Source organism: Uranotaenia lowii, chromosome 1 (genome assembly GCF_029784155.1).
Source record: "Uranotaenia lowii strain MFRU-FL chromosome 1, ASM2978415v1, whole genome shotgun sequence".
Classification (NCBI taxonomy): domain Eukaryota; kingdom Metazoa; phylum Arthropoda; class Insecta; order Diptera; family Culicidae; genus Uranotaenia; species Uranotaenia lowii.
In genome coordinates, this window is record NC_073691.1 from 71714362 (window position 1) to 71740910 (window position 26549).

At 39.0% G+C, this 26549-nt stretch overlaps 1 protein-coding gene across 9 annotated transcripts in view; it reads right to left on the bottom strand.

Moving 5' to 3' along the window:
* Positions 1 to 3816: 3816 nt before the first annotated feature.
* The window catches only part of LOC129754962 (solute carrier family 41 member 1), a 108833-nt gene continuing 86100 nt past the window's right edge, over positions 3817 to 26549 (bottom strand). For 6 of the 9 annotated variants that reach the window (XM_055751252.1, XM_055751236.1, XM_055751244.1 and 3 more), the window contains exons 2-11: positions 23761 to 24770; positions 15183 to 15508; positions 9975 to 10025; positions 9037 to 9361; positions 8830 to 8976; positions 8610 to 8757; positions 7739 to 7944; positions 7517 to 7665; positions 7200 to 7452; positions 3817 to 5681 (exon numbers count right to left, since the gene is read on the bottom strand). In XM_055751252.1, coding sequence (XP_055607227.1) covers positions 5665 to 5681; positions 7200 to 7452; positions 7517 to 7665; positions 7739 to 7944; positions 8610 to 8757; positions 8830 to 8976; positions 9037 to 9361; positions 9975 to 10025; positions 15183 to 15508; positions 23761 to 24049 — 1911 coding nt within the window. In that variant the 5' untranslated portion in view covers positions 24050 to 24770 and the 3' untranslated portion in view covers positions 3817 to 5664. Of the gene's footprint in view, positions 5682 to 7199; positions 7453 to 7516; positions 7666 to 7738; positions 7945 to 8609; positions 8758 to 8829; positions 8977 to 9036; positions 9362 to 9974; positions 10026 to 15182; positions 15509 to 15786; positions 15919 to 23760; positions 24771 to 26549 lie in introns of those variants that run through there. The other 3 variants (XM_055751289.1, XM_055751282.1, XM_055751297.1) reach the window with 3 other exon arrangements.

Consider the following 26549-nt stretch of genomic DNA (forward strand, 5'->3'; position numbering starts at 1 on the left):
AGTGGTTCCGAATATAGGTGCACCATCGTACATGCTCTCCAAATACATCGGCCGGATCATAAGTTCATCGATCAAAAGCTCCTATAACATCACCGACTCTTTTTCGTTTTGTGACTATATAAACAAAGTAACACTACCTGAGGAACACATTTTGGTTTCCTTTGATGTTGTTTCCTTGTTTACATGTATTCCACGAAGTTTAGTCACTTCCACAGTCATACAACGTTGGGCAGATATAAAAGAACACACTAACATAAATCTTGATTTGTTCCTTGAGATAGTGGAGTTCTGTCTAGAATGTAGCTATTTTTCCTTCCGTGGGAAATACTACAAACAAATATTCGGCACCGCTATGGGTAACTGTATGTCACCAGCAGTAGCTGAATTAGTGACAGAATCTCTCCTTGACTTCGTTGTTCAACACTCTCCCACCCCGTTACCAATTTTGAAAAAGTATGTTGACGATCTGCTTTTAGCGTTACCAGAAAACAAAGTCATCGATGTTTTGAATATTTTTAACTCTTATGACGAAAATATTCAATTTACACATGAGATCGAACAGAACAACCGAATACCCTTTCTGGACCTAACACTAGTTCGCCAAAACGACCAAACTATCAAAACTGAATGGTACAGTAAAGCTATGGCATCGGGGCGGTTCATGGATTATTATTCTTACCACCCGTTACACATGAAAATCAACATGGTCAATAATTTCATCCGAAGAGTACAGACATTCAGCACCAATCTCACCGGAGAAGAAATTGATCGAGTCATTGATGAACACCTAAAAATAAATCACTACCCAGTTTCACTTCGCCACAGAATCAGGAACACAATAGCAAGAAATAATTCAACGCAAATTTTTTCTCCCTCTCCACCCGAAACTGTAGGGGAGATGAGGGCATAACGAGCACCCGAGGCATAATGAGAAGTCCATTTTTCTACATAAGTACGTATTTTCTTAAACAAATTTTCATGAGGACTTGTTTCGTACTACCTATAGTATTAATTTTTTACCAAAAAAGAAATATCCTTTTCATATTTACAGAAATATTAAATAATAACCAGCTAGGTTCTCAAGTGACGAAAATATTATAATTTTTGAGCACCACCAAATAAGCTTTTATGACCTTTAAATCATCTTGATCTGGAATGTATGCACTGCAACATGATCTACACATTGTTTCTAAATTTTCAGCATCATAAAATTTTTGATTTTTCACTTTAATCAATTGTAAAACGCGTTTTTACTTTAATTTGTTCACTAGAGGCGAACAGAGCACTTTCAATGAAGGCATATTGAGCATTTTCTGCCGGAGAATCTAGCAGCGAATTCAACTCGATGAAGTCAACTGAATAATAGAGCTACAGCTTAACTTGTATCGTCTGACGATTTGGCCTATTGGTTAGATGTCGGAGAGGGAATCAGTAGACTCGAGTTCGATTCCTGTCCGAGGGGATTTTTTTTTGCACATACCATTCATGATTGATTTTTTTTATTGTTACATTATACGGCGAATAGCATCAAAGCATCATCCGTCAAACAAAACACCAGAAACATAATGTATGAGCATGTGTTAATTCTTTGAATTCTACAAACAGACCTAGATTATTTTGTTATTGCTTTGTTTGATGAATCTACGCCTCACCGTTTAGTGCAATCATGATCATAAATGATAAATGAAGAAAAAAAAATCACCTCCACCAGGAATCGAACTCGAGCCTACTGATTATCTCTCCGACATCTAACCAATAGGCCAAATCGTCAGACGATACAAGTTGAGCTGTAGCTCTATTACTCAATTGACTTCATCGAGTCGAATTCGCTGCTAGATTCCCCGGCAGAAAATGCTCATTATGCCTTCATTAATGGTGCTCATACTGCCTCGGGGGGTTTCTCATTATGCCTCTACAGTGACTGGTTTTCAGCTTTCGGCAAAATTTTTTAAAATGCATTTTTAAACGTTTTTATCTACTTTTTCAAGTTTCATCCAATTAGACAATAGACTATTTGAGTGTCGGAACACGAAACAATGATGTAATTCACATATTACAGCTGTTCTCTATGGTTAAATAAGCATTTTCCTTAAGGTGCCCATTATGCCCTCATCTCCCCTACGATACAGATCAATTCCATTTGTCAGCGGATTGACGAATAAGCTACAAAATGTTTTGAAAAATGATTTTCCCAACATAAAATTAGCTGCTCGTTATGAAAAAACTACAAGCCAACTTTTCAGTAGAACCAAAGACCCAATTCCGCCAGATATGAAAAATAACGTTGTTTACTGCATTTCGTGCAACGATTGCCCAGCGAAATATGTTGGATATAGCACCAACACGTTGAAAACACGCATAGGAGGCCATGCAAGTAATATCAACAAATTGAATCAGCTACTGACTGAATATGCCATCAACAATAGCCCAAGGAAACAACACGAAATTTCTGAACTCAAAGGGAAAACGGCTCTATTACAACATTGCATAGAGACAGAACATCGCTTCAATTTAAAAGGTGCTGCCATTCTGGATGAAAGCCGTCGGGAGTCTGCATTGCCCATACTGGAAGTTTGTCACATCATCAACACAGATGCAACAGTGAATAAGAGATCCGATGTTGACCATCTGAGCTCTACATATTCCGGGATCCTCAACACTATCAAGAAAGGAAATAGACCGAAGAAAAACATACCCAAACAGACCGGTACTGCTACATCAACAACATCATTTGGTAGTGCAACCAGCTAGTGATCGGAGTGTTTGTTTGCTGAGTTTTTTTTTTTTTTTTGGAGATTTTCTTTCGTGTTTGGAGTTTGCTCTAGGCAGTAATTTTCATTTTATAAATATTTAAGTAAGCCTTTTCATCTAAGTTTTCATTTTAATATCTTTTAGCGTTTTTAATGGTAAAAAGTGTCCAATTATTGTATGTGAATTTAATTGTAATCGATCCTCCAGATGAAGAAACACAATTTTCTGTAAGTTTTCTACTGTTCTATGTTGTCTATTAGTTTTTTAAGAGATTGTAATGTTTGTTGTAGATTCCTGTGAAAAAGTTCAAATAAAGAACGAAACGTCGGAATAAGAAGAGAAGGTGTTTTGGATCCGTGAATTGACTGAAAAAGCCGAAATATTTTCCCGTTTATACAGTTTTACCAGTCGAGAACAATTATCTACTTTTGGACTTTATGTAGAAAAACCTCATTTCCATCCCCTGAAGGAAGATACGCAAGGCCCAACTCCAAGGAGCATAGATAAATCTTAGCAGCTATGCTCCCAACGAATTAATAATGGGAACGTATGGTACTGTTGTCCACGTTTCTTCCTCCCCTGGTTCCAGTCGTCTCTGCGTCTAATACTGCACAGTGGGCGCGGCCTTGATAAGATGGATAGTAAATGTATTTTTACTATTCACCGGGCTACTGACAAGATCTGGCTGTGTACGTATCATAAGCATAAGCATAAGCACAGATCTCAAATTTAGCAGAAATACTTGAAAATGCATGAGAAACAACCCATATGAGTCCGGCGGTGATCTGCGAAAAAAATCGAAAAGTGAACTAGTCTAATGCTCAGTTTGGTAAACTTTGTGAATCTGTTAAATGCAAATCTCCCTTAAAGACTTTAAAATAGTTTTAATAATGATCATTCTTATGAAACAAAATTTGTTACCTGCTTACTGGTCGATGATTTAATAAGACCAATTTGTTCTTCAAAGATCCCACAATGATACGATCTGCGTGAAAAAATATTGAATGTTTAAGAGAGGTCCAAGGGAAATCGTATATTTGTCATAATAAAATAACCACTGATACGTTGTTTTGTCAAATGCAACAGATTTTATTTTCATTGTTTCATTTCGTAACATTGTTTTGTTTTTGTTGTTGTTTACTGCAGCACTACATATGTATGTTGGGTCTGCCACTCTCTGGTTTATGTTTATGTTGTTGTTTCATTCAGTTAGTTTATTCTACAATGTGTATCCTATGTATTCCTGAAGAACTTGAGGATCGCGCTAAATAGTGTTTTTTCTTCTGTTTGGGATTCGTTACACTGTCTGACGAGATGTGGTTAACGTGAGGATATCGATGACATTCTCTTCAAACACATTTAATCATTAAATCTGAATATTGAGTCTCCAGTTGTTTTACTTTTTTTTTCTCTCTGATAATTTGATTTTTTTTCTGAACTATTTTTGGGTTTTTGTTTTCTAATGCCGTTTAAAAGATCATTGAGATTAAATATCGAACTCACGCTGGATTCATCTTTCTTACTTTGCCTCTCCGTTCCATACCAAATTTTCACAAACTTTTTTTCCAGTGCTCCCAGTTTGGCTGGAGTTTATTTTTCATCTCTCTATTACGCAACTTTAATTTTCATTCCCACACTAAAAATAGCACTCGGTTCTTAGCTCGTTCTGCCATCAAAATATATGTATGTGTAGGTATTCTAGTTACCGCTACTATCTCAATCCTGATATTCCTCCATCGTGTAAGGTCGTCATTCCAGGAAGTACTTCCTACACATTTAATTTAGCTATTTCTTTTTCTTCTATAGTTTAGTCAGTTTGCTTGACGTTTCTCTCATTGGTAAGTATCACATTCATTTTTTCTCTGTTATTTAGGGATTCATTTCCGTCTAGCTTTACTACTGAAAACCGGAGCAGTTGTTTTTTGATAATCTGCCTTAGATCTCGGTTTTAGGTATTTCTCAATCTGTTCAAAAGGTTAATCTAGGTTGAAAGGGGTTTTAAAATTACCATGATGATTTTTGCTGAATCAATATCTGTTTTTCGATTATTGTCTTTCAATAATTTTCTACATGAGATTGTGTTTGACGATTGAAAATATGCTTGTAGGTTGCCATATTTTTTGTTCTACTGTAGTTCGGTTAAACGGAAACAAATGTGTTCGTGTGTGTGTATAGGCAAAAAGGCGTTCTGTGTGTATTGGTGTGGTATATGCTTAGGAGGTGTGGAAGTTTTAGCTTTTATGTGCTGTTGCTAGGAGATCGCAAGCTTTCTGAGGCACTACAAATCGGTCTTCTTTTTCGAGTAGATCAATTTTTGAGACGACGCATCCCACACCGAATACTCGATACCCGATACTCGAACCAATTTTCTAGACCTTCGATTAATCGTTACACAATGCTGGTTACAGTCAAGTAGATATTTCTCATAGATTCGGTATGGAATTCGTCATCATTCTTCGATACGGATTATTTATACTTTCACATTAAGTCTAAAGAAAAGCCTCTCGTTGATTCAGCCAAGGGTAGTTCCAATAAGTTTTTGTATTGATATTTTGTTCTGTTCAAATGTCTTTAGTTTCATAATACTGCCCATCGTTCAAGCTACTTGAGTGTTGTTTGAGTTCATCTAACTCTGACAAAAACAACTAAATCATGCTAACAACTTTCGCGGACTAGAGGGATTTTCTTATACGGTAAACTATTATGAGTTCTACTTGCTCTGTTTCTCCAACAGTTCGATGTACATATATTGCAAAATAAATGGAAAAATAATCCCTACAGAAATCATAAGGCAAGCAATAGATTTTGGCTTTAGTATTGATGAAATACTCAGACATTTTTTCGAAGGTAAATGTTTTGCTAGACGTGCTTGAGTGTTGATACAGTAAAGTTAAGCCAAAGGAAGAGAATAGCTTAGGCCAATTGTGGAGCTGTAAAAACACAAAAATAGAATGGAAATTGAAAATTTTTTGAGAAACGAAAGTTGTTTAGATGAAAGGGGAGGAATTAGCTGATTAGATTGGATCTAAGCCTTGTTATAAAAAATTGTAGTTGGACAATGACAGTAACTGTTATGTTGTTTTTGGAACAATGTACCTTAACTTTTGATTCATTTCATGGTAAATTATTGAAATTACCTTAATTTGTCAGTACAAATCGATCGGTTTTACGTAAAGGAATCAATCAATAATTCTAACTTCAAAGCCGTCTCATCAAAGTCAATATAGTTTATTATTTTCCTGTTTAAATTCAATTTAAGTATTGTTTGTTTCCTTTTATTTACAACTGTACTTTACCACCTAAATAATGCAGACGCTGTTGCTTCAATCGAAGTCAGAATTTCACAGATGATTTGACGAATGAGCAAAACTGGTTGTCGCTTTTTCAAAGATTAAACAATAAGAACTAGTTAGAAAGAGAGCTTGTTTGATGATGAAACAGAATAACTGTTTGTCACAACAAAAGCGAAAAAACGACACTGATGAATACTTATGTGAGGTTTTCTAAAAGTTATTGCTGTGTTCCATCAATAGTTGTGCTTTAGTTTTGGAGAAAAGTTAGTTTTATGTAAAAAAAAGCTCATGTCAAATTATAAGCAAACAACATTTGAAATCAATTTCTAAAATAAAAAAAATTGGGTTGTTTTAAAAAATTAGGAACAATAAATGATCGTTTGTGGGAAACAATTTTAAAAAAAAAGTTTCTTTTCGCTCACCAAGCGCTGGATCAAGATCTCAATGGCTAGATGAAAATGAGCCCTCGCAAAACCGTTCCATGATTGCCATTCCATTCGTACTTTTTAAATTAAAATTCTTTAAAAAAAAATATCGCGACTACGAGTTGAATTGTTACCCAGGTTTTCAGATGGCACATGACAGCTTAAAACAGGAACATTTAAAAACAAAACAAAGTGATTGAAGTACGAATGTTACCAGATTTCTTCCTACTACTAGTTGAATTGTACTAAGAACTGACTAAGACCTGAGCAGCTTGACAGTCTGCCTAAGACTGCGCTATCTGGGCAACAAATTAATTGTGCAGCGCGCTCAAAACCAAGTTGAACTTCCGGGTTTCGATAAACATGAAATATCAGTATCCTACACCTAATTTGAGGGGAAAATATTTCCATTATTTTTTTTCTTTAAATAATCAGCTAAATTTACGTATAAAAATAATAGTTTTCAATACTGTTATTATGAAGTAAGCATAAATATACAAGGTACAAAACTTTAGTTATAGGTTTGTTGAGGAAAAACCGAGAAAAAATATGGGGAAGCGATGGGAGATGAGTTTTTAAGATTATTACTTTTATATAATGTGTCTAGCATTCATTCGTATAATCGTTAGTGTAAGTTTTGCTTCAAAAGTTTACCTTTCGGGCTTTTGTTATCGCAATAGAAGAGGAACAATGCTGAAGGGGGGATGATGGGGGGAGAACTAATAAATACCGAAATTATTGCTCATATCGCCATCCATCAGTTTGAGCGAATCGGTTGGCAAGACAGTGGCACCGATTTCCTCCTGGTCTCCACCGTACGGATGGCCAATGGACTGAAGGAACAGGAATGCCAGGGCCAGAAAACTGGACCCGAGCAAGTCACCCAGAGCCGTCAGATAGGGAATAGCCGAGTTATCCGGGTCGATCTTCCATTTCCACATGGCGTGAATGATAACGTGGGCAATGTACAGGAGAAGCATAACCTAGGATGAAGGAAAATTGATTACATCTAGCTTTAGATTTTTATGGGACTTAGTTTCCACTTACCTGTACCAAACTAACTAACATATAGGATAACACAAATGGAGCACCAATAGTTGATTCGGACATATGAATGTAGTCAGCAACGAAGATGAATAGCACCTGTCCAGGAATTGACATGAGGATCAAAATTCGAGCAGTTTTGGCATAAGGAACTGGAATTCCAAGAAAAACATTGTTTTAGAATAACCTTATTTTGAAAAAAAAAACTCATTTTCTTCCTCCTACCTCCTTTGAACAGAGCCTTCCAAGGCATTTCAAAGATTTTGGTGTGCGGCGGAATGATACCGATGATCGAACTCTGGTGTAGCATCGTGGAAATTTTGCTCGCCTGAACGGATACCAGGTTGCCACCGATGCCGTTGATGATCGGCTGGAATACGACGAATCCGTTGAAGATGCCGACGGCGGTATCCAGCACCAGGCCACCCAAGCTGTTTGAAAAAGGGAGGATTAGGTTTTTTTTAGTGAATTGTTTGTTTGCTGATCAAAGAATCTGATTTTCTGGTAATCTTCTACGTAGATATAAAGTGCCAAACTCCAGGAAGTTTATGCCAAAAACGAAAGGAATGCATCACCATATACGTAATTTAAAAAAGAAAATAGGGTGCTTTTTTTGCCAAAAAAAATATACGCGATATTCCGAGTCAAACATTGGTATTGCCTTATTTTTCATCATTATTACCCATATTCTTCAAAAAAGCTAGGGAGTACTAACAAATTTGAGGATATGTTGACAATGACCTCTTCCTCTAATTAGCTATCAGCCGAAGCGTCAAAAAAAGCTCAGCTTTGTCGTAGTCAGAAGGAAGCAAACGGAGGATGTTTTCTCCGAGAAGTTTACGACCGAGTATCGTGTATACATTCTCATAATAATTAAGCTGACAGCCTTTAGAAAGTAGCAGCACTAAGTTGTATGCTTTCCCGTCCGCGATGAACGATTGTATGATATTGTTTACTCATGATTGATATAGAGGCTGAATTTTGGGTGGAATGCATTTGACATAATGGTAATTGTGATGAGTATTTGGTTAAAAAATCTTGGGAAATTGACATTCATATTTCTAAAACTGACTAGTTGACATTTTTCAAAACTTACCCACTGATGAAGAGTGCGGATAATACGGGAACCCATCCAGTTGTCAATACGGGCCGAGTGTACTTATTTCTAATCACTAAAAATACCCAAAATGGTAACAGAATAAAATAACAGGTAACCACCACGAATGTTATCCAGAGATGAGTGTCTGTAGATACAAAAGAAAGGTAAGGAAACATTAAAATTTGTAATCAACCTTAAAGCTAGAGACAATCCTAACCTAGATGTTCAAATAGCAGGGACGCTATGAAGGACAGTAAACTAATGGATACCACATCGCCAATCGACGCCGCCAACGGTGTTGCCAGATTATCGGGGTTCATTTTCAACTTATTAGACAGTAAAATCACAGCCACTAATACAAAGTCTGCAATGATAAAATATGATTACCCAGATGTACCAAGAGAGTCTTCAACTTAAATCTTACCTAGTACAAAACACGAGGACGTCGCGGTAAACATGCTCGATGCAGTCAGCAGCATCGCGTGGTCAAACAAAAACCTCCCGTTCATGGCCGCTCCCACGCTGATAGCAAAGATGGACACTATGAAGGCTGCCACAGTCGCCTGGACCTGCACCAGGGCCACATTTCCCACCACCATGTGGGCGACGTCCCTCCAGTTGCCGAGGTTTCCGAGGTTCGCTTGGGTAGAGAGCCGGGACGCAAGACACATGTCCAGATTACCTTTAAGTCCCAGCAAAGCCGGCACCAGGATGAACAGTTCCGTTACATGGGCAAAGACTTTCCAGTGCTGCAGGGTTGGGAAATAAAACAAAAAGATTTATTATCCACTGTTCACGCGATAGTCACTTGATAGCAACTGGTAAAGTGGAATAAACGGAAATTCTAATTTTTTTTCATGAAAGCGATATCAGTTAATTCAGCATTATTTGGTATCACTTAATACCAAGATTTTACTATCTCACAATACAAAACTTTAAAACTTCTGATCGAACATCAAATAACACAATCAAATCAAAGTATTGTTGCTTGTCGTTTCTAACGTGATCCAACAATAGTCGACATGCATTCGTCTTAATGTAATAATTTGTAAATAAATAAAATTAGTCTTATCAAGTCTGAGTACTTTACTTAGCAATGGGATTCACATTGTTAAAGAAAACTAAGTTTAGTGTAGCTGATTAATCCCGGTCAAGTACTCGGGTACAGAGTAAACAGTGGCCGAGATTTCATTGTTAGTAACTGTGTTTATCAAAGGGTTAAGTATTAGAGCAACTACGGTATTATTTATCGCGGTTTCGTTCACATTTAACAGTCCTAAGCGAAGGTTATTAAAGCGATCCACAAGTTTGTTAAATCAACAATCACACTCCAGTTTTGCATGCCCTCTCTCAAGTGCCTACCGATGTCAGGAACGATATCAACGCTATCTCAACGTCCAGCGCACTTCGTCCCTAGAAACAAATTCACGCACGGGGTTCATCACAAACACAGAAAAGAAGTTGGTCAATGAGGTTTTTTTTGTGTGGATTCTTTTTTTTTCAAGTTTTCGATAAAGTAAAGGACATTGTTGAGACTATCGCTTTCATAAAGTGCTAAATAAACAAGTGCCCGTTTCCATCTACCAGTTTGTTTGACCGACGATAATTGGTGCTTTTTTATTGAACGAATGACGTTGATAGACACCTAGATACTTAATTGCCCATAGACTTTCGTCATTTTGTCGAGGCGTAGCTGTAAAAATTACTTCTTAGTATGTGGGTTTTACGACTAATATAGTTGAGATTTTCTGTTAAAAAACTAGTAGTTTATTTATAATAATAACAATATTTATGCATTCATCTTTACCAACAAAATGATTGGAATGATGCGAAATCATCTTAAATGGCGTTTCACTTGAAATCTGCACACACTGAAATTGCTCTACCTTTTGGATAAAATTAAATTGGATAAAATTTAATGAAATTCGAGGTACAAATAGTTTAATGTGTATTTTAAACATGCTGTCAGTTGTGTCAGTGTTTAGAGTTTCTAAAATGTCACCAAAAATGTGCTTTAGAGAAAAAGTTCTGCACGAGTACCTTAAAAATAAACATCTACCTATTTTTGGAAAACTTCACACATGTTTTCATTATATTTCAGAAATCTCTGAATGAAAATTCAGTGAATATAACAGTTTGGATAAACTCACTCAAAAATTGACAGGAAGGACCTCTGTAGTGATAGGAGGAGACTTCAACGCTTGGGAGGTTAATTTGTGTAATAGGTGCAATTACTCTAGAGGCCACAGCTTACTAGAAGTCTTCGCGAGACTGGGGATTGAGCTGTGTGTGCCGATGGCACCCACAGCGATCACCAAGTGTTACGCTATAGCATAGGAAGCAGAAATACTGTGATTGTAAGACATCTGCCGGTTCAAGAGTGGAAATGGAAGACCAATTTATTTGATCAGGAAGTTTGTCTTGAAGCGTTAAACATGCAGAAGGCATCGCATCGCATCGAAAATGATGGTAGCGGTGTGCGACATAACCATGCCCATACTTTCAGAATGGTGCTACAAAAGTCTCCCGACGAGGGTAATCTCCCCAACCTGTGGAAAATGGCGAAATTAGTGTTGTTACCGAAACTGGGAAAACCCCTAGGGCATCCAGCATCGTACAGACCTGTTTGTCTGATGGATACCCTTGGTAAACTACTTGAGAAGATAATATTCAACAGACTTACTATCTACACAGAAGGTGAAATGGGACTGCTGGACAGACAGTTCGGTGTTCGGAAAGGGAGATCGGCAGAAGACGCCATCCGAATGGTGACAGAATATGCGGAGCGCACATATCAAAAGAAGCGGCAAATTAATTGCGCCATTGTGACGATCGACGTTAAAAATGCTTTCAACAATGCCAGCTGAGAAGCTATTGTCAAAGCGCTTCACAGAATACGTGATCCCAATACACTTTGCAGGATATTAAGAAGCTTCTTCGAAAATCGAGCCTTGAATTACGAAACTGAAACCAGCTTACGATCTACTGCCCACAAGCGGTTGTTCCACAGAGTTCCGTACTCGAACCTGTTCTTTGGGATGCCATGCACTTCTTCGTGGTGCAGACTGACACTTCGCGAACCCGATATGCGGGGCGACCAAAAATGTGTTCGCGCGGGTGACGATCGAATTCACGTTTCAGGTGGTCCCAGCTCCGATTCGCGGAAATGATTGGCACACAACGGGCAGAGAAAAGGAAACATGTGGCGCTCGAACCTCAAGTCTTACGAGGAGAGGTCGGGCCTCAGATTGAAATCACGTTAACACGTTCGTCGCCACGGCACCCATATTTGGGTGACGGGTGTATTTCCTGGGGGGCCCCGTCACATCAAAAAGCGTGTGACGCTCTCTTACTTGAGTTACCCGCTCAGCTTCGCCACCCGTTTCAAATATGGGAGTTCTCCCTCTTTGCTTTCTCTCTCTGAAAATGTCTTTGGGCCCGGCTAGTAAAACTACCAAAATGAGCGTGGCGACGAACGTGTTAAGTGAGGTGAGTATCTCCAGACTCGAGGAGAGGCAAGTTGCTCTCGTCTTGATTTGGGTCGAGAGACGGAAAAAAAGAGGGCCTTCAAGACAAGAGGAGAAGGCGAGTTGTTCTCGTCTTGAATTGGGTCTAGAGGGCGGAGTGTAAGAGGGTCTTGAGTCACGAAGAGAGGCGCCTCGCCAACGCGTACGTCTCAAATTGTGACAAGAGGCCGAATGTGGGTCTCGAGTCACGAGTAGCGGCGAACGATTATCCCGCCATGAGTCGCGAATCGTGACAGTAGAGGGAAAGAGCTTTGCTGGACTAGTACGAACAAACTAGTATTGCCGTGGAGCGCTTTTTTCAGAGTCTAGCGACTATTTAGATTATCTATTGTAGTATTATCCGTGTGACTATTTTTACTTTGCTATGCTACTTGACACCCCTGCACTATTGGTTGAAATTGCAGTTGTTTACCGGTAGCATTACGAGCACACTCATATCTAGGTAGGATCTCCAAGTGCAATCTAAGTTCCCTTGAAAAGATCCATCCACATGCATGTGCTGCATCATGGAGGCGTACAATTCCAAGATATACCCGGCTAGCATTTCACTAACGCTAAAATCGTCAACCTTCATAATACTATGTATATGTGTCAGGTTATGTCACGACCGGGATTCGATCTCATGACCATTTCCATCCTCTAGGCCAGGATCTGCTGGCTTCAGCGCTTTGCGCGATCATGGTCTCCCATCACGGGTAAAGCCTTCGTTGCAGATCCGGATGGGAATTATGGCCAGAGGCTCCAGGTGGACTTTATGGTTATGCGCCTCACATGAAGATTACTGATGGAGTAATTTCCATGTGCGGGGCATAACTCTTTTTTCACGAACAGAACTCCGGTTTTATGTTAGACTATATGAAGCCTAACTCCATCTTCGAAACAACAGCTGAAATACCAACCACTGAAGTTTTGGTGCACATGACAAAAACTGTTGTGAAAGTGCATCGAAAGCCATCGATTCGGTAACAAGCGACGTCTCCTTGCGAGCGTAACACTGTCGAAAAAAAAAATAGTGGTCAAATAACGGAGCACACATCGGCTGATAATGATACGATTTTCCTGTCATAGCGAGTTTTTGTCATCGCGGGCATAATTCCCATCGACGTCACTCTGGCAGAGGATAAAGAATGTTACGAAGCAAGAGCTGTTAGAAAAGTACGTGAAGCTCAGCGAGAAGCGCCAATGCTCAAGTGGCAAGCGCAGCGGGACGCATCGAACAAATCAAAGTACTCTGAATGTGATTGAACGTCTTCACAAACCCAATTAGTGCTGTATTAGCCCCATAATTGTGCTGCCAGAATGTTCCAGTTCTTCAAGCTTCGGGATTGCGTAGTGTTGTAATTAAAAGTTCTTACGTTCTTACGTCTTACGTACCCACTAAAATGGGAGTTGTTTTCAACACTACAGGACAGTTCTTGATGATATGGGATACTGCAACATTACCGGCTTACTGGATGCAGGGTATCCTCGTAAAGGTCCCGAAGAAAAGAGACCTGACCGAGAACGGTAACTGCCGTGGCATATCTTTGATCTATACAACTCTCAAAGTACTTTGCAAAGTGATCCGAAACAGGATCCAGGAAAAAATTGACGCTGCACTCCGATGGTAACAAGCTGGATTTCGATCCGGACGATCATGTGTGAACCACATCACAACGATGTCAATGATACTGGAACAAATCAACGAATTCCAGGACTCTCTTCTGCTGGTGTTCGTTGATTTCGAAAAAGCTTTCGAGCGATTGAACTATGAAAACATCTGGCAGCTCTAAGGCAACGAGGAGTCCTAGAAAAACTAGTCCATCTCATGGAAGCACAGTATGAGGCATTTTCGTGCACGACGGTGTCTTTTCTGATCCAATCCCAGTAACTGCTGGAGTGAGACAAGGATGTTTCTTATCACCGCTACTCTTTCTCACCGTATTGGACGAGATCTTGACTGGATCGATTGACTGTAGATCAAACCGAGGATCACAGTGGAATCCTTTGTCAAGAAGCAACTGAGCGACCTTGACCTGGCTGACGATATTGTTTTGCTCGCCCAAAGACAACAAGACATGCAGAGCAAACTCGACGGCCTCACCGAAAGCTCCAAGGCAGCAGGTCTCAAAATCAATGTCGGAAAGACCAAGTCGATGAAATTCAACACAGAAAATCGTTCCAATTTCGTGGTAGCTGGGCAACAGATTGTGAAAGTGGAGTGCTTTCAGTATCTTGGAACCCGGATCAGAAAGGCCCGCGTTTACGAGTCTCCAAAACATTTGGCGCTCACGCCAGATCTCTCTACGAATTAAAATCCGAATCTTCAACTAAAACGCCAAATCCGTATTGTTGTACGGTTGTGGTGCGGGTCGACGACGCGAAAAAGGCGCTTGAATGGAATCCAGATGATCATCGGGGTAGCGGCAGACCCAGAAGTTGGTAGTGGCGTTAGTCTAGCCGCTTAAATCCGCACAGTTGATGAAAACCTTGGCTGGTTGCAAGTGAAGACGCTGGCACCGGATCGCCAGCAGTGGAGATCTTTTATCTCAACCCTATGAGTCGGTCAATCGGGGCCAGACCCTTAGGTCGGTAGTAGGTAGGTAGTAGGAGACAAAAAGGTTGAACTGACTTGGTAGGAAGTTGACACTTGCGAAGCCGATAATGGGGTGAACTGACAGTTCACTTCGATTTCTCTATGCACGGTCGTATTTCTTTGGAATCTTCAGAAAACCCTTACAAAATGTTTATTGGCGTGAACTATACTTTTAAAGGATGCAATGATTTATAATTCTATTATTTTTGAAAAATTGTAGCATAAAACAACGCATAAGCAGCTTGCCTACGGTGGATGGTGTTTTACGCGTTTTCATATTTTTTTAAGAAAAAAAACATGTTACAAATATTGAAAGAAAATACAATGAAATATATAATTATTATTAGATTCCTTGGAATCTGAACATTAGAGCAGAATCTTAACTCGCAAAATCTGACAACATTTAAAATCTTTCTTTTCGTTAAAACAGTAAGTGATTTCGCTTTCTAAACAATCTAACAGACTCACCTCTACTCGGCCGAGGATGATGCCGGCCCCGATTGTACCGATACCGGCGATGAAGAACGGAATCGAGATCTGCAGCGTGGTTTCCCACCAGGCTTCCTGTTTGATTTCCCCGCCGGGCCCCCCATGGCCGCCTCCCCCTCCGAGGCATTTGCCTCCCGTCGTCGCTACTACATCATTGTTATCGTCGTCATCACCACCGCCGCCAACGCCACCATCACGATGATCACCACGATCCGGTTCGGAGGATGCCACGGACGTCGTTATGATTGAGCTTAATGAACCGGTAGTTGAAGCTGGCAGAACGGACAGTTTTTCGTTTCCATCACCTGTCAAGCGCGCGGAAAAAGAGAAAAAAAGAAGAAAAATCGGGCATTAGTACACTTATCATAGGGGTAGTTGCGCATCGTCTCTCTGCCGTGGAAAGTGTTTCAGGAGTATAAGTGAAATTTGCATAAATCAAAATCGCAATAAGCTAAAGTTAGAACTGCGCCGGGGCGTGATGGTCCGTAACAGCCAGCCAGCAGCCACAACAACAAATCTGTGCGGAAGTAATAGGGATACGTAGCTAGGAGGTAGCTAGGTTGGTATGTACCCAGACACTGACATTGAACTTGAGCCGGTGCAACCTTTCTTGAAGTGCGCATATCGTCGGAGTCGTCCCCGAAGAAAGAACTAACAACAATCCGGTACAGTCAGTGGTCCACAGCAGCAGCACAGCAGTGATGAGCACGTGGTTCACCGGCTGGGTGCATGACTGGTACTGTCCGCCTTCGTGATCACCGTCAGAAGTTATCCAGCTGAATCTTGTTGCGGCCCGGTAGCGGCTTCTGTTTAGAGCCACTAATTAAACTCATCAGCGACAGAATAAGACGAAATTGACATGCGACACAAACTTGGTGGGTTGATTATTTGCATTGTTTGTTTTACTCACCGCACTCTAATGGGACAATTTAAATGTCAATTTTCTGCCGCTTTGTTTTCTTAAAAAAACACTGTGAAAAATTGATTTGTTTTTAAATACATATCGAACGGTCTACGACAACGTCGTTACTTTGAATGTTAATTTTGACCAAGAACTTTCATTTTTAAATATTTCTCATCGAATTCACGTGACTTCCATGTCAGGTTCGTTTCATTGCCATCCCTCTCACTTTGAATCTCCTTATTAATTTTTACATTTTTCCGAAAGTGTCTGGGAAGCAATTGGCTGATCTATTATCGGAAAAACTATAAAACAAACTATAAAAACAGAAAAAAATATATGCTGACGATAATTTGCCTCTGTAGCAAGAATTCATTCAAATGAAAGCCATTTATAAACCCCGTTGGAGAAAGTTTTTCGTTTGTGCTATCATTTAATTCAACCATTTTGACTCCAATCATAACGACTGGTAAATATTTACTTTAGCGGTTAGTCCTCAGTTTTAGGGCCACAATTGTAAGTAGCATTTCGGGTTGAACTGTCAAATTGTGATTTTACCGCGAACACATTTGCCCTGTCCTGATAATTGCGATAAGAAGGGTTGTGTTCCCGAATATCTACCAGCAGCCGAATTCCGGGCAAAAAATGTCGTGAAAGAAAAGAAATTATTGAAGACGTTTTTAAAATTTTCTTATCTTGGAATTCCGGTGAATTTAAAGAAGACATTTTTTGACGTTTAAAAAAGAAAACATGATTTTCAATCTCTTTGGAATTTTTTCGTTGTGATATTGTCTTAGATTGACATTCCGATCAATTCAAAGAAGACATTTTTTGACGTTTGAAATAGAAAACGAGATTTTTAATTTCTTCGACAGTTTTGCTTCGGAAATTTAAAAAGACATTTCTTTTCAGTGAGGATTTTTTCTAAATTAATCGTTAATACCTATTAAAACTTAAAAATAATGGAGCAAATGATTGTATCATATTACTATGCAAAAAAATGGTATAAACGCCAAGAATAAATCGAACTACTTCGGCATCGTCGTTATTTGAGAGATATTAGTAATCCATTTGATATTTCGGATGGAAATTTCGAAAAACTCTTTCGAATGCCAAAATGTTTGGCTGAGAAGTTTATTAACTTATTGGATCAACTATTGAACGCTATCCCATTGAAGGATGAAAGAACAACAACAATTCCGGTACATTTACAAGTTCTAACAACATTGCGATATCTTGGCTCAGGTAATCGATTAAACCTAATTAATTGTACTTCGTCAAATTCTGTGGTAAAATTATTAACATCGTCACCTATCAACACATCCGATTGTTTACAAACAAGTAACTTTCTAGCTTCATTTTTCAAAATGTCCAATGATGCCTTCAACACTCAACGATATGTTTTTTTCATATTTTTTTATTGCATGCACGGTTGTGAGCAAGATTTGAAATATTTTATTCAGCAATATTGAACATTGCTGTTATAAATAGTTTTCAGTATTTCAAATATAATTTTTATCTAATTACCATGCTCAATATCGGGAAACAAACTAACATGGGAGAAAGACGGTGCGAACAATAAGTCGCTTTAAAAAGTCTCACCGACAGCAAACGTCAAAGACGTCTAGCGGTGAATAGGTGAACTTTTTTTTTTCTTCTCTTACATTTGATTTTTTTTCTTTCTCTTTACTTTTTCGGAATCAGCCAAGAAGAAAAGACATTTTTATGAAGAGAACGACAATTTTAGGATTTCTTTTCTAGAAGAGATTTTTGGTGATTTTCTTCAAATGCCGGAATTCGGCTGCAGAAGTAGCAATTTTGTTGTTGGTATTTCGCCAATTTTTTTCCTCGATGCGGCGATAAAGCCGACGAAACCGTGTTGTTTCAATCAGCAAGATCCGAGTTGGCGCTAGTCCATTGTTCACATGGAGACTGGGAGGCCTGCCATCTGAATGGATGAAATTCTTGATAATGATCCTACCTGACGAATCGTTGGAAAGCACGTGCAAAGTGTATTCGCAACCAGTTTCATGTGATTTTAAAATGATCGATACCAGTAGGATTTTTTTCATCAAATGGTAAATTTTGATGATTTGAAAACGGTGTTCCGGAAATGTTTTACGCAAGTTGGAAATTAAATGGAAATATTTGAAAATTTTCATAGCTGTGGTGAAAAGATCATAGCTTGAGCGAGGTCTTAGCTTTTAAGTAAAATCAATTTGATAAAAAGCCATAAATATGTATCTCGTAAAATGTTACATTTTGAGTTTTCTTAATAGATTTAAAATCTGAAAAATGTACTGCTCTATCAGGTCACAATTATTAAAGATATCAATCCCAAGTTCTTCAAGCTAATTTTCCTATAAAAACGTATGAATTAGAAAAAATGCAAATAAGTGATGACGCGTGCTTTCAAAGAAAAAGCTATGTTTAAAACGACCACTTTTCGACACTTGGGAAACGTCCGTTTCAGCATCTACAACGACAGTTTCCTCCACTGTTGTTCTCGGAAAGTCGGAATTGCACACCCAAAATTTAGTCTTAACTCCAAACATGAGTTCTCAATATTTTAACGCCATTGGCATAGGTTGTGAACGCCAGCGGCGACGATTCGATTTGAGATCATCGGCATTTAACTCCCAGCGCCAACGCATTGCTATCCCAGCAAACATTTTCGTAGGTATATTTCTCAACAACTTTGTTTTACGTTTCATATACATTATACAATGATCGTTTAAACCGTGAAAAAACACCATTTAACTACCAAAGTGGAGGCAATATACATCCATATTTTTAAATTCCGTCTAGAGCGATAAGAACTATACGAATTAGACGATATTCAACACCTTAAACGTAATCCTTAAGCGAGATAGTGCTAGTTTTGCTCTCAATTCATGCAAACTGTTGTCAGCGACAATATTCGCTGCTTCTCTCATTGGAATCTTTTTTTCTAATGAACCATCTAATTTTAAGTAATCTGATTGCACTGCTGCTCGCAAAGAGAAAAACAAGGTTGTTTTCTCACTTGAATCCCGCGCGGAAAAACAAATTTGCAAACATGGCGGACTTTTTAGCATATCCGATATTAACGATTTTAAGCAACCATTTTTACGATCGTTTACTTTTTTTTGCATTATCATTAATAACGACTTAATCTATCATTTCTAATGCGATTTTATGTTTGCTGGGATGACTGAAGGGAACAACTTATACCATCAGAAGATAAAGCAGCATCGAAGAAAAAACGCCAGGCAGCCAGCGAGGCTAAACAAAGGTTGCCAGATGTTTTTCCAGCACGTATCCGGGCCGGACAAACAGGGCAATTTTCTATAAAAACCTGGCAAAATCCGGGCATTTCATTTCTAAATTGACGACGAAAAATCCGGGCAATATCAGGGCAAATTTTGTCGAAACTCAGAAATTTCTCAACAAAAATCAAGATAAAAAAATGAAAAAAAAATAATTTTTTCATGAAAATTTATAAACAGATTTTAAATTGTATTTTAGGCTTCGAAAAACCCTTTTATGATTATTTTTGCAAAATCTGTTCATTTTTTTTTTGTTTTGGTGGCTTAGTAAAAAAAATTTTACTACACAATTTATTTTTATTTTATTTAATTTGCCAAATAAAGTGAAAAATCCGGGCCGGGCCGGACTGTTCCCAAATTTTGTATCAAATATCCGGGCAAACCCGGATAAAACCGGCCAGTCTGGCAACCTTAGGCTATACTCGAATGAATTAATCCCCTCGGCCAATGCTGTGCGTGTGTATGAATCTGGTTCAGTTGGTACACTGGTTAAGCTGTCGGATGGGAAGATGAAGGTAGAAAATTGTTGTGAGTTCGATTCTCACCGACTACAATTTTTTTTTTTATTTTCTTGTTCCTAGGAAGAATTATCGAATAGGCTGAAAATGTCTTAAAAGGTTTTTCTTGGTTCACTTGAATGTTTGTAGTGGTCCAGCATTATTTTGCTCGAGAGCTCGAGTTTTTATGCCAGTGACGGGAAAGCAATCATATCATCTTTGGCGCAATGCACATTTCAGTGCATTTTCGGCCCACAGCCAGCTCCGACAGACATTGAAATTTTGGAACCTCTTTTCTGGGTGCAGACAATGACATAGCTGCCGGTTCAAACCCAAATTCCCAAATGCCAAACCCAACGCAGCCTCCGAAAAGGAAAAAAAATCTATGAAAGATTCAATTCTAAAGTGCGATACGAATAAAGTCGTTGTAGAAGGGAAGATAAGGACATAATGGCCACGCTTACCATAGAAAACAGCTATAGTATGTGAATTACTTCATTGTTTCGTGCTCAGACACTAAAATAGTCTATTTCCTAATTGGCTGTAACTTGAAAAGTAGATAAAAACGTTTAAAAATGCATTTTAAAATGTTTTGTCGAAAGCTGAAAACCAGTAACTGCAGGGGCACAATGAGAACCCCTCCCCTGGGGCAGAATAAGCACCATTAATTGGGGCACGATGAGCGTTTTCTGCTGGGAAATCTAGCAGCGAATTCAACTCGATGAAATCTTATGAATAATAGAGCTACTCCTTGACTTGTTTCATCTGATGATTTGGCCTAGAAGCGATGGACGGGCTCGCTATCCCGGTATACGATTTCTCATGCGTTAAACAGAGAAAGCAATAGCCTTCACTCCAGCTTCACTCTTATTAGCTGTTATGGAAATCTGTGTAAGAGTAAAGAGCAAGCTTTATAAATTTTTAGCATGCCCAGGTGTCGGAGAGATAATCAGAAACCCAATCGTCAGATTTAAACTAGTCAAGCTGTAGCTCTATAATTCAGTTGACTACATCGAGTTGAATTCGCTGCTAGATTATACGGCAGAAAACGCTCATCGTGCCCCGATTGATAGGGCTCTATTTCTGTAAAGATGATAAGAAGATTTCATTTTTGGCGAAAATTTAATACTATAGGAAGTACGAAACAAATCCTCATGAAAATTTATTTGAAAAAAAAACGTACTTTTGTAGAAACGAGGAATGCTTATTATGCCCCGGGTGCTCGTTATGCGCTTATCTCCCCTATCTCACTAGCGAATGGTAAAGTAAATTTATCTTTGTATTTTTTTTTTCAATTGATTCAAAACCCATTTTATGTACTTAGGTATGTTTTTCCGATCATCAATTTTAACACAATTTTAAACTACATCATTTCTCAATTTAACCGCTGAATCATCAATAGTTTTGAAGCATAAACGGTATTGGATCACAAATTACTTGAATTTATCCTTGCGGAACTAAGTATGGTGGTTTATTAGCTGCCCATCAGATGATTTGATAATAGTTTTCTTTTCAAAATACGCGTCAAAACTATTTTTTTATCCTACCTGCCTATGCACGCAGCGAAAAGTAGTACCATTGAGATAAAAAAAATACATCTTTGATTCGAAAACCTCATGTACATTGAAACAAAATCCATTTTCCTTGATTCAAGTTAATTTGGTATTGAACCAAATTTTTTTTCCATTAAACCAATGTTCCAAATTTTTGAATCAAAGTATTTAATTTGAATTCAAAGAATTTTTATTTTGACTCAGAATCAATGTGAAAATTCATTGATTTAGATGAATTTTCTTTTGAATCAAAGTATTTTTTCGTCATACAGCCGACACATCTTCATAAACTTCTGTTTGGTGAAAGGGACGGCGAGAAGATTTTCCGCGCAACAGCCAGACAGCACCAGAATCACAAGATCCGGAAAGTCTTACAGCTTTAAGAGGGCAAACGATAGTGGACTCCTAGGTAGGTTTTTCAAAAACAATTTAATTTCAAATAAACCAACCTAAAAAACTTTTTCAGGGCAACCATTCATCTAACTAATTTCTCCAATCCGGTCCAAGGAGACACTCTTCATGAGTTGTTCGAAAGGAACTGTCGCCAACAAACATCGTTCAGTAAGTATTTTCCATTCTATTGTTAGAATTATTTATTTTAATATCGTTTTTTGTGAGCTTCATAACAAGAGAAGCATTTTTGTCATAAATTTGTATTATGTGCGCTATGTAAAAATTTCATGTGTACACTTTGTTCTCCCCTTTATTTACAGATGTACCAGTTCTCTAACTCTAATTATAGGGAAAACCGATAATGTGAACATGAACTTTCAAAATAAATAAAATGTTTTAAACCATAATTGATTTATTTTTATTTCCAATAGGACGACAATTAATATTTTGTACTAGAATTTTTAGAAACAAAAAGTAGAATTGAAGAACAAATGATTTTAAATTGAAACCCAAATACTTTTAGAATACACGAAAATTTCATAAAATTAAACGAAAAGGCTTTTGAATCAAAAGCATTTTGTTTTTTGAAACAAAGAAATAGTTTTGATTCAAAGTAAAGCATTTCTTCGAAACAAAAGAAAATGCATTTGAATCAAAGGAATTTTTATTTGTCCCAAAATCAAAGGAAAAAATCCTTTGTTTTTGCGGCACTTTCCTTTGAAACTAATTTCTATTTTTCTGCGTGTGGTAAAAATACCGTTAAAGATTCTTGAAATATGTTTGTACATATTAAACAAACTGATACTTCCGCCGGTGATCGTAGCGTAGTTCATGTTCAAGTCTTCTATGCTAACGGTAATAAGATCGATTCTTGATCATCGCATGTACTCTTTTTGTAGTTTGGTGGTTTATGTATTGGTAGGCTGCAACCCATAAAATCCTCCTGAATAAATGTATCCTCCTAAATACAATTCTTGGGAGCTCTTTATAAAACAGAAAATTTCAAATCAATTTATTACAAAATGTTTCGAAATTTCGATTATTTTTAACTGCATTTTTTTATTCCAAACTAAATGAGGTATTTCAGTGCAAAGTACCAATTAACTGAAAGCATTATATTTCTATGTCAAAATCGCGGTAAAAGCAACGAAACAACCATTTTCAAACAATTTAATAGTAAGCTAAACTGTTTGCAGATGGTATTATTTATTTTGAAATCCCATAAGGTAATTTTTTCCTTAAATCGTTGCTTAAGCTGTTTAAATATTTAAAGTGTTTGGTTACGCAACCCGTTAAGGAATCTTGAGAAAAAGTAATTCCAAAGAATGTTACAACTTGCTTAAGGAAAAAAATTGTCAATGTCCGGTGTCCTCTAGAACACCGGATGTATTCGGGGGGTGCTTTTGTTATTGAAACTTTAACAGCCCTACAGTTAAAAACGCCAAAGCCACTTGAGCTTTGGACATTTCCTGTGTTGAGCGTTGAGCCTAACGAACGAATGATATCTCGCACCTGCAAATGGCTTCCACCCATCCCATCATCCCTCGGTTATCGGTCATATGTCATCATCTGCGCGGTGAAAACGGAAGCGCCCTTATCGGACCCTAGCCAATCAGTCATCAATTTGAGATGTTTTTGCTGAAAATCGTGTGCTCAATGGAAAATTACAAGTTTTCTTAGATTAGAGAGAATGATTTGGCGAGGAGCGCGAGAGCTCTATTGTTTGTGTATGAACAAAGTGACAGCGAAAGCGATCGATTTGCTACAGTAACATGGAAAAGTACATTGATTCATAACGTAAAAAAATAATATTCGAATAAAGCAAACAACATTTTTAAATTATCTGTGAAACAATATGTAGATATGAGGGGGAAATCAGTAGGTATAAACCGACCAAAAACTTACCATGGTGGCTGCCGTAGATCGTGAATGGTCTATAGCTGTCATCATCGGTACGGTAGTATTCCGGAACTCCTCGCACATCGATAGTGAGGTCGTCAGGCTTAAAAATATTACTGCTAAGGTTGTTGTTGTTGCTGCTGCTGTTATTGTTGTTACTGTTGCTACTAGGATGTATTAGACTTTCGTCTTGGGTACCGCTAAGATCAATGCTATAGAGAACGTCGGCAGGATCGACCACCAATGGCGGTGCCTGATCCTGATCTCCTTCAATAGGTTTCAATTTTTGATTCATGGCTACTCTGCTGTCCGTTTGACTGGATGTCTTGAAAATGACTTGAATTTTGAAGCCAGAAACCTTTGGGCTTTTCTAGGGATGAAGCTCTTAGCTGAGGGCCGAAAACTCGATCAACTATCGACGCTCCTCTTTGGGATAACGAGATCGGAGATTGGTGCGAAACGGTGGAGTTAGGCGCTGGTGATTTTGACTCAGTTCGATGCTGGTTTTGTGGTCAGCTGTACTACGAACGATACCGCGGTACTAGCCGATCCGGTTTGGCGTCTACGGCGCTTCAACCACGACTGCTGTGACGTTTCTCATCGGACGTCTGCCTCGCGTTGCTGGACTCTTCTACGCTTCCGGGCTCACGACGTTCGGGAATGCCACTCCACGGAATCGGCCGCTGCAATAGTTGAAGTCTCGCTCGTATTCGGAGGTTCCCAGCAGTGCTACGTTCACCTTCAGTAGATATGGGAATGCGATCTCGACACCAGCAACTACTTCCATTCCAGATTGGAACAAACGCAACAACGGTTATTTACGTAGACTGATTTGGTACAAAACACACAAAAGGTTGGCACAGGAAAACTTAATTTTCCTACCCAGATTTGCTTCCAATACGGCGTTTTTTCACCGAAAATAATATTTATTGCCGCTGAACTGATTTTAACACTTTTTATTGCATGCACTGATTTTACAGATTTATCTGCTACTGATGTCGCACACTTCTGATAAGCTACAGGGTAAAAACACGATTTCTTCGTTAATCAGGAAACGTTTTATTGCACGCTATTGTTCTTGATTTGGCAAATCGATTAGTGCATCACCTCACTTGTTCGCAAGATTGTTCACAGAGATAGGAAAGTCCATTTGACGGAGAAAGAAATCACCTCACCACACTAAGTCCTTGTTTAAATCACCACCCCTTGTGGGGTTTCCAAACCGAGCCCCCCGAATCTCTTAACAGAGTATGAAACTATCCGTACGAGTCCGATCACCGCCAGATTCCTTGGCGAACTGAAAAGCGTGGGAGCGAATGGTAATTATTTAAACCAACGCTCGTTTAGCTTGCGTCGCGTCGTCACCGCGCATCAAACTTCTGCCTGCATGATGATGGAACGGAATGATGGGTGACAAACGTCCAAACCGGGACGCTGAAGGAGAGTTATCAATCGTCCGTCGCCCGCTAGCCAACCAACAGGCTCTCACGCTTTCAGTTATTTCGTCCGATAAAGACCCAACTCAACGCAAACCACCCCCCGTGGTGGTGGCTGGAAAAACTTTGTTCCATACACCCTTCCTAAACTGATGTCTTTAGTTGGTTGCACGCTCGCTCTCAAAGCCTTTGTAACCCCTCTAGGTTACAATCGTAAAGAGAGATTATTCTGTTTCCAGCGCCAGCGGAGCTTTTGCAAGCTCTTGAAGAGCTCTACGAAGGCGTCTCTCGACGCTCGAAAGCGCCTCTCTCTCTGTTTGTACCGGCGACGACGACGATGCACAGTTGTTGCTGCTGCCGGCATGTTACCTTTTAATGGCCCAGAGATCAGATCATGACGATCACGTTCTCTGTTGATGGATTTTTGGAATCGCATGTTTTCCCCATCGGCCAATCCGCCTCAGTGTCTGGAAAAAGGGAATTTCTCCAGCTACGTCATTTCGCCAACCTCCCTTTCGCTAGAAGGGACTTTTGAAAAGGGTTTATCTTCCTTAACCGGTTTGATTCCGTCAAACGCTTTTCGAAAGCCTCAAACTTTACCGACTACAAAGATAATTGGCAGTCCGCCGACGCGGCTCGCTCTGCTATTAGGCGCGATGTCTGTCTCGAGCCATTGAAGAAGGGCTTGCGCGTAGTACATATATCATTTTATGAATCAATTGACTCCGGCAGCAGTTATGCACCTAAATACGTAAGTGGAACTGGAAGCCGCTAGCCAAACTATTATTTAGGTAAGCTAGGTACCTAGGTATATACTAGAGGTCAAGCTACGATAAGAGAACATGCTATTACTGGGACTGAATTCAGGTATGTATCTATAGGGACAACGACGACGGTGGCAATGAAACAACAAAATAAGGGCTTTCGCTCGCTAGACTAGAACTAAATAAATAGGTGAGGGAGGAACACGACGAGCTACCGCTGAATGACTACTGTTCTGCTGTGCTGTGCGAAAGGGACCAACAAACACGTGACATGATAATTGATACCAGTAGAACTTCGATAGGAAGCGGCACTTGACGATACACTCGTCTCGAGGATGGTATCTCACAGTCGCTTAAAGGCTGAATTAAAGATTCAAGATAGATTTTCAGGGGTTAAGGTCACTTCCGGATGGTGGAAGTGGTAAAATGTTTTATAAATTTACTGAATTTTAAATAATTCTTTCGGTTGAGGTCAGAGCCGCAGGACCTTTACGTAATGGTTCCCCCGAGAAAAAATAGTTTAAACTACGCATGAAACAACTACTTATTGGAAATGCATATATTTATCCTTGGACATACTTAGATTCGATCTCAG